The sequence below is a fragment of the Wolffia australiana genome, chromosome 14, assembly GCF_029677425.1.
Source record: "Wolffia australiana isolate 7733 chromosome 14, ASM2967742v1".
NCBI lineage: Eukaryota > Viridiplantae > Streptophyta > Magnoliopsida > Alismatales > Araceae > Wolffia > Wolffia australiana.
The window spans coordinates 14,340,865-14,352,827 of record NC_135848.1 but is presented as its reverse complement, the minus strand read 5'-3'; the positions used below and the strand labels follow the sequence as shown (position 1 = coordinate 14,352,827).

The following is an 11,963-nucleotide window of genomic DNA, read 5'->3' as shown; positions in this document are numbered from 1 at the left end:
GGCTCTTATTTATGTTGAAGTTTTTTTTTTAGTTTGTGTACTTTATATGTGATCAAGTCCTTGCAGCCTTTTATTTTGTTGTGTACAACATAAGATGAGGATAAAGTGTTCAAGTGCAAGAAATTATAGAGTTGATTGACATTTTCTGAACTCGGTTGGGCAGCAGAATATAGAATAGAAGGCATACTTGTAAAAAAAACATGAAATTTGCAAGGATCCAGGCTATGATTTCTTAGCTCCTTGAATGATTATTGTCAAGATGTTTATATGTCTAGCCTCTTGGTGTAGACACAAAATATTCAAAGCAATAAAAATCATTTTTTTTCCTCAAATGTTTTCTGACAGAAATTCAATTTCATCTCCATCTATTTTCATTAGAAGTAGCACTCAGGGATGAGGAAGGGAAGAAATGGAAGGGTACACAATTTTTTGCGTGCATATCAAGGGAGAGTGCCCCCCTTAAATTATTTTTTTATGGGAAAATTATATAAGTTCTTGTCTTTGGGAATAGTTTAATTTATTGGGTCAACATTATTAATTAGTTAAATATATAATATGTAGATTAATTAATCAAGAATTGATTTAAACCAATCAATTGATTAAGTTATCAACTAGTGGGATGCCAAGCTACACCTTGTGCCTTGGAAGATACAATGGAGTATGTCAACTCCCTCACAGAATATTTATCATCATAGGTTAACGTGTAAATATAATCCTTCATTTACATGAGGCTACCAAATGAATTAGGGGAAAGTTGATCATCAAACCCAATTTGCTCATTTTGGTTAGTACTAATGTGTGGCAAGATATTTGGAGAACACCTTCCCTGGTATTTCTACTACTATGGATAGAGATTTAACTACACATTCTTACTTAAGTCAATCTCCTCTATGTGTAATCTCATATTGACCACACAGCCACCTTCATGGACATGTTTCTGCATACAAGCTAGGATGTTTTTGAATCTCATGATTAGAGACTAGTGGGTATAGTAAAAAAAACAAATGTCCATTTCGAAGGTGTCTTTGCAGTCTCAGGTTTAAGAAACACTCAAGAGATATGAATCAACTTCATTGATGCTACATATAGTAATATTTATGTATTCATATTGATAAATTCAGTTAACTCTTTCTCCAAAAGAGCACCCTCAATCTCTTCTTGAATGCCTTTTCCATAATGGCTACGAGATTGGCCATACACATCATATGAGTGGTACTAGGGAATGATATTCCTTTTAGATGTTTCTGTGTCCTTATTAACTATCATTTGGATAGGAATATTTAGGTCACATTTTTGAACAAACTAATGGTCATTGTATTATGATCTCATCATAATTCAATTAGTCATTGCATGCATTCATATACTTCAATTATAAGCATTGCATGGGCATTATAATGGATATATTGTATCAATGAAATATTGAATAAGATGTGGACTTTGGATTTTGTTTTCATACCATATTTCCAACATAGAAACTATTCATGTTTAGGGGAATATTTTTATACAATAGAGACAGGAAGAAATTTTCATATTTTTGTACCAATAAATTTGATTGACATGCCGATAGTGGGAGGTTTACGGCCTAGTCATTTATTGAGGTTATGGTGGACTTCTGGCTGTGCACAAAGGTTACCACTAGTACGATGGACAATGTGAGAAACAAAAGGTCAATAAGTACATCATTGAACAGCAGAATGAGACAAGAAAAATATACATTAGATATGAGTTCCCACAAGACGTGCATGGTGGATGAAAGCTTCTCATCTTTCATTTTAACAAGGATATCATGTGTTTTGTCATGTTGCACCTGATTGATCCCTTCATTTGAGGATGAACATCAATCTAACTTCAGATGGCCCAAGCATTGAATGATACCCCATTATGGTTGCAAGGAGGCTAATCAAATTTATTCCTAATGATTATTATTGTGGCAAAGGGCTTCCTTCTCATTCGTGTACTAGTTGAAATTTTCTTCTCAAGTGGTTGAGGAATTCACAGGTACAAAGGCATGTGGCTTTATACTGTAAGCATGTTAATCCAGATGACATTAACATATGTTAATAATATTATCTTAGCAGAAATATTGTAGAACCTTTTCCAGATAATAAGGAGATCAACTCAGCAATAAAAAACTATGATGAAGAACTGCCATAGTGTATTGGTAAAAAGAAGTTAAAACCATTTATCTCTATTGCACACTCAAGATGACATGTTCTAACCAACATTTTTTTTCGTTCTACTCATATTTTTCATTAGGTTGGGCAATCAATCATTTAAAAAATGAGTATTACTTATTTTTGTCTACTGTTTGAGCCATAATCTATGAACCACCCTTGATGAAAAATGGGATATAATGGTTGTTTTATAATGAAGATGTATATGATAAGAATTGATGAAGTCTTGATATTTTGACTCTGATCTTAATGTAATCTGATCAGGCCCACTTTTATCTGGTCATTTTCTATTCAAAATTCACACTCAGATCAGGTTCACGTGATAAATGTTGGATTCATATCAGAATCAACCTCTGATGGGAAGTTGAATCTAGTTAGGTAGGCACACTGGTCAGAATAAAACTCCGATCAAGGGATGACTTTGACATGATTATGCCCACTCCATAAGTTCATTTCGGATTCTAATTTTCACTCTGATCACCTCATCCTGATGATATTGACTATCTTATAAAATCATCCTACTGAGGTCCACTCTAATCAGCTTAATTCTGATCAAAATTCACACTTTGGTAACGTTGACCTGATTGGTGATGATTTTTTATCATTGTAAAGTTTTGATCAGAACGTGACAGTAATCAGGCTGTGAACCTAATCAGAGTCTAATTATGATTACTTTTTTTACTCTAATCTGAGTTCAACTTTAACAGGTTCGCTCCTATCAAGCCATTTCTAATAAAAATTCACCGTGAGATCAGTTTGACTTGATTAGAGTTGGCTATAATCTGAATGCAAGTAAATTCGGTTCACTCTGATCAGGTCAAACTGACTAGAGTTTGATTCTAATCAGAGTTGCACTCTGATTAGGTGGACTCTGATCAGGTTCACTTTGATTAATGTCAAACTTAAATGAGAAGTAGACTTGCATCAGTTTGGGACCCTTATTAGAGGTAAATTTGGATCAGAGTATATCCTACATTTATTTTCATGTTTTTTCATGTGGAATAATCAAAACATATTGATTTATGATTTTAAAATATGGCTTAGATTAAATTATTTTCCTCAAATCTATCTCAATAATCTTTTTTTTATTTTTTTCTGTCTCAATAATCAAGTACATAGTTTTTCTTTAAAGCATTAATAGGCATTATTTTTCACTTAATTATTGTGTCTTTCTCAAATGTAGTACTTAATCATAAAAAGTATCATTTCTGAAATCATAAATCATAAAATTTTTCTAATGATTAAATCATACAACCATATTGATCTTAATCCTACAAAACCTTTAATTTTATCTTTTGTGCCTAAAAGTGCCTGGGTCTTCAGTAAGTCTCGATCATCTTGATATCTAGGTACTTTCATTTGTCTTCAATGATACTTTTTATTTCTGTTGATATGAATGCCAAGAATCTCAAAATATTTCGTAACACCACAGTTATATTTTTTCTTGAAACTGGTTTAAATCCCAATAATCTGTCATTTTCTTAGTTGACATTTGTACTGCATTTTATTTCCTCCTAAGTAAAATCATATAAATGCATTTTCTTATTTGATTAAGACAAGTCTTAGAGTGTTTCCTGTATGAAAATTTGAAAATCTGGGATTCCCTCGATTGATATACATAATGCTTTGTATTTCCCTTGAGAGCTATCCCAATTATTGCTATCATCTTGTATCAAATTTGAAATGCACTCTGTTACCCTTGATATTAACTGCAAAATTCTGGCCTTTTCTGACTTCAGCTCTATAATGATTTACACTTCCTTCAATGTAAAGTCCTAAAAAATGGGAAAATAGCTGTTGCTTTTGTCCTCGCAGCAAATCCCTATAATCCCACATCTTTATAGTTGACTGAAGAAATGTCTTATATTTATATAAATGCCAAGTTTAAAATATGTAGCATTAACTCATTTGACCATAATAATGCTTTTAATTTTAATTTTCATTACTACTCAAAATGTGCCATCATTTTCTTCTATCTAAATCCCCATACTCTTCCGTATCAGATTACCGTCTTTTTTATAAATTATTCTTCATCTGGTTATAACCTTCAAGTTGGAATTTGGAAGGCTGATCCTCTCACCTCCGTCTGGTTGACACTAGGATGAGGGCCTCTCTGTGGATCCCTTAAAAGTGGAAAATGGATTTCGGGGAACATAATCATAATTATGTAACTTTTAAGCATTCATTTATGTTATTTTATGTTTTAGGATTCATAAAAGACAAGAAAATAGAATGAAATGGTGACAAAAGAGGGCTTAATGTTTGATGAAAATCAGTGTCTTGAATAGCAGCAGTTTTTGTCCCTGGCTTATCTAGATTTCATTTTTTACATAATCTATTTTTCTTATGTAGTTATTTGTTAGCATCCAGAATTTGGCATATAAATTATAACATTAATTACCATTTTCCATAAAATATTTTTTCTATTATTCATGCTCATGCAAATGAACCCTAGAATCATAAGTCCCGTATTTTCTAAGTCTCCATTCTTCAATGAACTGTGTTAGTTTGTGTGCATGAGAGAGATATATAGATGGATGGATACATATATGTATTGATGTATATTGATATAGGGAGAGGGAGATATACATATAGATAAAGCAAGGGGGAGAGAGATAAATGAATATATTGATTGATAGATAGAAAGACATATAGCTATCGACAAATATACATATAGATAGATAGATGAATATATGGTTGGATAGATAGAAAAGTAGATATATAAAGACAGATAGATGTATAGAGAAAGGTAGATAAATATATATATATATATATATAGAGAGAGAGAGAGAGAGAGAGAGAGAGAGAGAGAGAGAAAAAGATAGATGAGTAGATGGATAGATAGATAGCTATATAGATAGATATGGAGAGATGGAGAGAGAAACAAATAGGTGGATAGATAGACAGATATATAGAGATAGAGATGGAGAGATAAACAAATAGGTAGATAGATAGACAGATATACAGAGATAGATATGGAGAGAAGGAGAGATAGATAAAACAGATATATTGAGATAGATATAGAGAGAAGGAGAGATAGATATGGAGAGAAGGAGAGATAGATATGGAGAGAAAGAGAGATAGAAGAAAGTATAGATCATCTATACATATCGAGAGAGGGAGAGATAGACGAAAAATATAGATTGACAGATATATAGAGATAGATATGGCGAAAGGGAGAGATATATGAAAAGAATATATATATATATATATATATATATATATATATATATCTGGCTGGTGGACTGAATTTGAATATTATCTTCTCAAGTGATGATAAGTCATACACATTCTGTCAAAATTGGTACTTACCCTGAGTTTTCTGATATGTAGGGTTTTATTTGTACAATACTCTATGAATTTCAAGTCTTTCATGACTCTAGTGAACCTCCCAAACCATGGTCTGGGAGACTGCTCTAGAGAAACTAAGGGGTACTTTTTTATTATAACTCTTAATGTAAGAACATTTTTTACATCAAACATCTCTTGTGCCGTTGTCCCCTCGCTCCATGCATGAAGACAGGCCTCTAAAGCCCAAGATTTCAATCCAGTATCTCTCTAACTAATATCCTCTGTAAGATGCGTTACCCATCCTCTTACACGGAGGTTAAGTTCCTTGAACTTCTCAAACTGATACTGATTATTTACATTGAACTTGATCTGATCTGATATATGAGGTAACACATTTGCAATTCTCTCTCTTTCTGTTCTTCAAAAAAAGTTCACTCTCTTTCTCTTGTGATCGTGTCAGTGGAATATGTTAGAAGGTTATTATTGTGACAAATGATGGGGTGAGAGCTCAAGAGGTCATTCAGTCACACAATGAGACATTGGGCCGTCTGAGTTTGGAAATTTAATTTGACTCTTTGATTGAGTTGTGTTCATTGAATCTGATTTTTAGTACATCAACAAATACATACTCTACTGCTTAGGGAATGAGTGGTTTAACAAATACATACTCTACTGCTTAGGGAATGAGTAGCTAGGGATCTAACAGAATCCAACTGTAAACATGAATATCAGCATCCCATAAGCATGAAGAGTAACAAATAAATAAACAATTCAGGTATGTGCTTATAAGTGTGAGAAAATATCTGAAATATTAACAAAAAGTTCTGCATTTCTTTGTCCAAGATAAGTCCCTACTAAGAACCTAGAGACAAAAAGCCCTAGTTATTATGGGTAAGTTGACAAAGTCCTGTCCAAGAGATGACTGGTTCTTCTTGTTAAACCACTCATTCCCTACGCAGTAGAGTATGTATTTGTTGATGTACTAAAAATCAGATTCAATGAACACAACTCAATCAAAGAGTCAAATTAAATTTCCAAACTCAGACGGCCCAATGTCTCATTGTGTGACTGAATGACCTCTTGAGCTCTCACCCCATCATTTGTCACAATAATAACCTTCTAACATATTCCACTGACACGATCACAGGAGAAAGAGAGTGAACTTTTTTTGAAGAACAGAAAGAGAGAGAATTGCAAATGTGTTACCTCATATATCAGATCAGATCAAGTTCAATGTAAATAATCAGTATCAGTTTGAGAAGTTCAAGGAACTTACCCTCCGTGTAAGAGGATGGGTAACGCATCTTACAGAGGATATTAGTTAGAGAGATACTGGATTGAAATCTTGGGCTTTAGAGGCCTGTCTTCATGCATGGAGAGAGGGGACAACGGCACAAGAGATGTTTGATGTAAAAAATGTTCTTACATTAAGAGTTATAATAAAAAAGGTACCCCTTAGTTTCTCTAGAGCAGTCTCCCAGAGCATGGTTTGGGAGGTTCACTAGAGTCATGAAAGACCTGAAATTCATACAGAGTATTGTACAAATAAAACCCTACATATCAGAAAACTCAGGGTAAGTACCAATTTTGACAGAATGTGTATGACTTATCATCACTTGAGAAGATAATATTCAAATTCAGTCCACCAGCCAGAGTATCCCATTTTATATATATATATATATATATATATATATATATATTGGAGAGAGGGAGAGATGTATGAACAGATGGATAGATAGATACATAGAGGTAGATATGGAGAGAGGGAGAGATATATGAAAAGATGATATACATATATGGAGAGAGGGATAGATGTATGAACAGATGGATAGATAGATAGATACATAGAAGTAGATATGGAAAGAGGGAGATATATATGAACAGATGGATAGATAGATAGATAGATAGACAGATAGACAGATGGATAGATGGATAGATGGATAGATGGATAGATGGATAGATGGATAGATGGATAGATGGATAGATGGATAGATGGATAGATGGATAGATGGATAGATGGATAGATGGATAGATGGATAGATGGATAGATGGATAGATGGATAGATGGATAGATGGATAGATGGATAGATGGATAGATGGATAGATGGATAGATGGATAGATGGATAGATGGATAGATGGATAGATGGATAGATGGATAGATGGATAGATGGATAGATGGATAGATGGATAGATGGATAGATGGATAGATAGATAGATAGATAGATAGACGCAGCCGCGTGGTGAGCACAGAGCGAACTATTCTTTCGCCTTTTACTAAAGAATACCGTGTGCGCGCCACACAAAGCGGCATACGCTTATTTTTGTAGGGTCTCCAAGTTAACGACTTTGGACCCCGTCTTTGTAAAAAAAAAAAAAGATAGATATATAGATAGATGGATAAATGGATAGATGGATAGATGGATAGATGGATAGACAGACAGATAGGTAGATAGATAGGTAGATAGATAGATAGATAGATAGATAGATAGATGGATAGATAGATAGATGGATAGATAGATAGATGGATAGATAGATAGGTAGATAGGTAGATAGGTAGATAGGTAGATAGGTAGATAGGTAGATAGGTAGATAGATAGGTAGATAGATAGATAGATAGATAGATAGATAGATAGATAGATAGATAGATAGATAGATAGATTGATAGATAGAGGTAGATATGACGAGAGGGAGAGATATATGAACAGATGGATAGATAGATAGATATATAGAGATAGGTATGAAGAGAGGGAGAGATAGATGAATAGATGGACTGATATTTATATTGATAGAGAGGGGGAGATGGAGAGAGAAAGAGGGAAGGCGAGAAAATGGGCGGGGCGGGGGAGATTCAAGCAGAGGGAAGCGGAGGGAAGAACTGGAGTGAAGGGGCGGGGTTGAGAGTGGCGCCAAGCCGCCCTGGAAACTTTCAGAATGCGGCCGACGACCAACAATTGAAGGATATCATGGATACTATCAGATCCACAAAATCCTCTGTGAGTTCATTCCCACCTTTCAATCGTTTTTTTTTCTCCTTTAATCGTTCCTCTTCTCAAATACGGTGTTTCCTCCGCGATTTTTCTTCGAAGTTTTCGAATTAAAATTCAATGCGAGTGTTTATGAAGGAAGTCGGTTGTGAATGGTGCTTGTCTAATTTTTCGAAATTGGCTCACAGGCGGTGGTGAACTACGGAGCTTCATGGTAAGTCTAAAGCTTTAATACTCCTCTTTTTTTGTTACAGTTTTCTGTTATCCTTTATTTTGCTTGTTGTGAGGAAATTTGGCGGCGGAATCAACATTTACTTTGACACTAATCACGTCAAACGAATACCCAGTGTTCCTTTTGTCAGTTTGAATGACATGAGATGTGATTTAGGAGCGGTAGATATTCTTCCTGATTATTTCTTTTATCCACCCAACAACAGTTTTTTCCGTGTAATCTCAGCACTATAGAGAAATGTATCTTTCATGATCCAATTCCCTGCAATGCGATGATTATGATTCATGGTAATAACTCTATGAGATCTCCGGCGCTTTTTCTGCCCATTTCTTGTTAATATTTTACGTGTTTTAAATTTTTAAAATTTCGCTTTCTGGTATTATACTGAACTTCTTGCCGAAACTCAAAAGATTTTTATTCATTTCAGGTGTAGAGTCTGCTGCCAAATCCTCCCTGTCTTTAGTCAGCTGAGCAATGAATTTCCGAAGCTCTCATTTGTTTATGCTGACATTGATGAGTGCCCTGAGACAACCCAGCAGATTCGGTTCACTCCAACTTTCCAATTCTTCAGAGATGGTGAAAGAGTCGATGAGATGATGGGCACTGGGAAAGAAAGGCTACGAGACCGTTTATGGCTTCATTCATAGAGAAAAGGTGATGCCATGATGTTATAATAATTGATCTCCATGTTGGAACGGTATCAATTCTTCGTTTTAGTTTTATGTGGATCGATTTTTCTTCTTGATTTTCTTTGTGAAGTCGTTCAAAATTTAATGCTTGTTAATGTGTTAAGAGAATTCTGAGGAAAAACCTCTTTCTTCTTGTAAGTTTGTGGTATTCGTTTTATCAACTCTTATCAGTTTCATTAAAATAGATATTGTAAGCAGCATGGGTTCCGTAATTGGGCCATTGCATTCTGTGATTTACCACAGAATTATTTTTGGGTTTTCATCACATCTTCATCAGTGAAGTCTTCCAGCTCAGTTTTCTAATGCATCTTTTGCATTGGATAAGAATCTTCAGCATCTTCATTCAAAAATAGTTTGATTTTTTGCACGAAAATGTACTCCCTATGAAATGTACATATTGAAAATTGGTGTAGATCCCAACCTTTGTTGGTCGGCAGCGCAGAAAGGATTAAAATAGTAATGAGTTTAGATACAGGAGCAAAATCAGTTTAGAAATCCTTTTCAAGGCTTAAGTATACCATGTGAAAATTAAGAGAGTGATATATCTTTCTAGTTGCCCATTCTTATTATACTTTGTGGAGCATACCATATTGCACCACTTTTGGCCTTTTTCCTAAAGAAAGGGGCACTACATCCTGATAATTTTTTTATACTGTCTTCTAAACTTCAGCCATACTTTGTTGCTGGTATGGTCCCAGTAAGCCGTTCCAAGAAAACTAAGAAGAAACTTGTTTTGGATGTGAGTTAAATAATGAGAGGGGGCCATTTCCCATCTTGCTAGGACCTTAATGCCAGTTGTAGATCACCTGGTTAGTGTCATTTAATTTTGGTCCACGCAGGAGCTACCAAGTGGCATTTCCAATTATTGTATTGAATACATTTCGTTTGTAAATTTTGCCATTGCTGAAGGGCCTTCTTATTTAACCATAGTTTCAGATAGGCTAATGTGCATTTTTGTTTTTTATGAAATTTTAGTTCTGATTGGTCCATATTAGATCAGTGGTTTCTCATAAAATTAAATTGTCTTGATCAAGTTAAATAATAATGAATCAGGCCCTAGTTTGTGTGGGTTGTTGTCCGGTATCTTAAACAATATGAAATGGTCCTTTTCTCCCATTATTCAGAAATTGGTGAATTCTGATTTTGAATAAGGTGATATATTTTAAATGAGCATCAACAGTTTTTAACAAAAATTGGAGATATTATGTCTTTAGCTGACCTGCTAGAATTTTCCTTTTGTTTTATGAGGGTACCCTATAGTCAACAGTACTTTTCTTACATAATAATTTCACTCATAAGTTCTAAATGTTCCAAATTCATCAGAAAAGTTATAAATAGTAGTATGCACTTTTTTCTCTAAGTTTCGTCATGAAATTCTCAGAAATCATGATAAGGAAGTGGATATGTATGCATTAGAATGTGGGTTTAAGGGTTTATTTATGTGAGAAAGATAAACTCACTTTCTCCTAAATTAATGCAGATATGATGCGATTTGATAATATTTAAGAATAAATTCAAATTGCATGTTATGGTATGACAATTGCTTTTTATTGTTCTCTCTCTCTCTTGTAATTACTCAATCAACATTTCCTCAAAGATTCAATGAGCCCATCATTATTTCTTCAACGAGTAGAATGTCACAAGATTCATCCTTCTGGTTCAAACTACATTCAGGCATGCATCATAATGACATCTTACTGTAACAATAGTTGCAACGGTCATCACTGAAAGAGCTAGCTTATCTCTGGAGTTCAAAAGATGAGCCATTTAATAGAGAAGCACAAGAGAAATCTACTGAAGTAAGAACTCAAAAGAAGAAAGCAAAAAATTAAACAGAGTATCCAAGCCTGCCAAAGAGTATAGTGCATGCCTGTATGTAGGGTACCTATAACAATAAGCTCAAAAGTAGCGGCATGGGACTAAATAGGGATGTCTAACTAAGAGAAGGAAACCATGTTGCACAGCACTGTTGATAGATATGCAAGAGTGATCAAACAGTCATACATAGGTAATAAGTGGTGTGTCTGACTGATATGAAACCTCTGAAAGTCATTCAACTATGCAAAATAACGATCACATGAAAATATATTTAAATCCAAAGATACAAAATGGTAAGCATCTTATCAGGAAATTAGTTCTAAATAAGACGATATTATGATGCTACCACCGTTATTTTCCTTTGGACAGAGCCCATATGTCCCTATGGTTAGCTGCAGGGGGAGACCACTTTAGTGTTTCCTTGTGAAATTTTCCTCTTCACGTTATGACATTTTAGAAGGTTTTTAACTGTTCCTCATGGGATTCTTCATCATAGAATTTGAGCACATATCAGTAGTTGGGTCAATATCAATGAGTCACTTTCATGATAGAAAACTGTGACTGATTTTACATGATGGAAGTTGATGATGATGCCGATGGCTGATGTTATTCAACGTTGTCAAATGTCATTTTCAGTACACTCTGGTAAAGAAATGTTGACTCTATCAACTTCACGTTGGCGTGGTCGACCCCTCATTGACGTTGACAAGGATGGAAAATTTTAAAATTTCCCAGTGTGTGAAGATGATGCTGCCATTAACATCATCATCATCA

General features: G+C 34.4%; 1 protein-coding gene and 1 non-coding gene across 2 annotated transcripts; both read left to right on the top strand.

Moving 5' to 3' along the window:
• Positions 1-7,697: 7,697 nt before the first annotated feature.
• LOC144712556 (U5 spliceosomal RNA) lies at positions 7,698-7,813 on the top strand. Its single transcript, XR_013583823.1, has one exon. It is a non-coding gene; the product is annotated as a U5 spliceosomal RNA (small nuclear RNA).
• A 457-nt stretch (positions 7,814-8,270) lies between these two features.
• Positions 8,271-9,528, top strand: LOC144711894 (Thioredoxin superfamily protein). Its single transcript, XM_078586029.1, has 3 exons — positions 8,271-8,459; positions 8,639-8,664; positions 9,110-9,528. The coding sequence occupies exons 1-3, from the start codon at positions 8,295-8,297 to the stop codon at positions 9,327-9,329; spliced, it is 411 nt and encodes a 136-aa protein (XP_078442155.1). The 5' UTR covers positions 8,271-8,294; the 3' UTR covers positions 9,330-9,528.
• Positions 9,529-11,963: the final 2,435 nt, after the last annotated feature.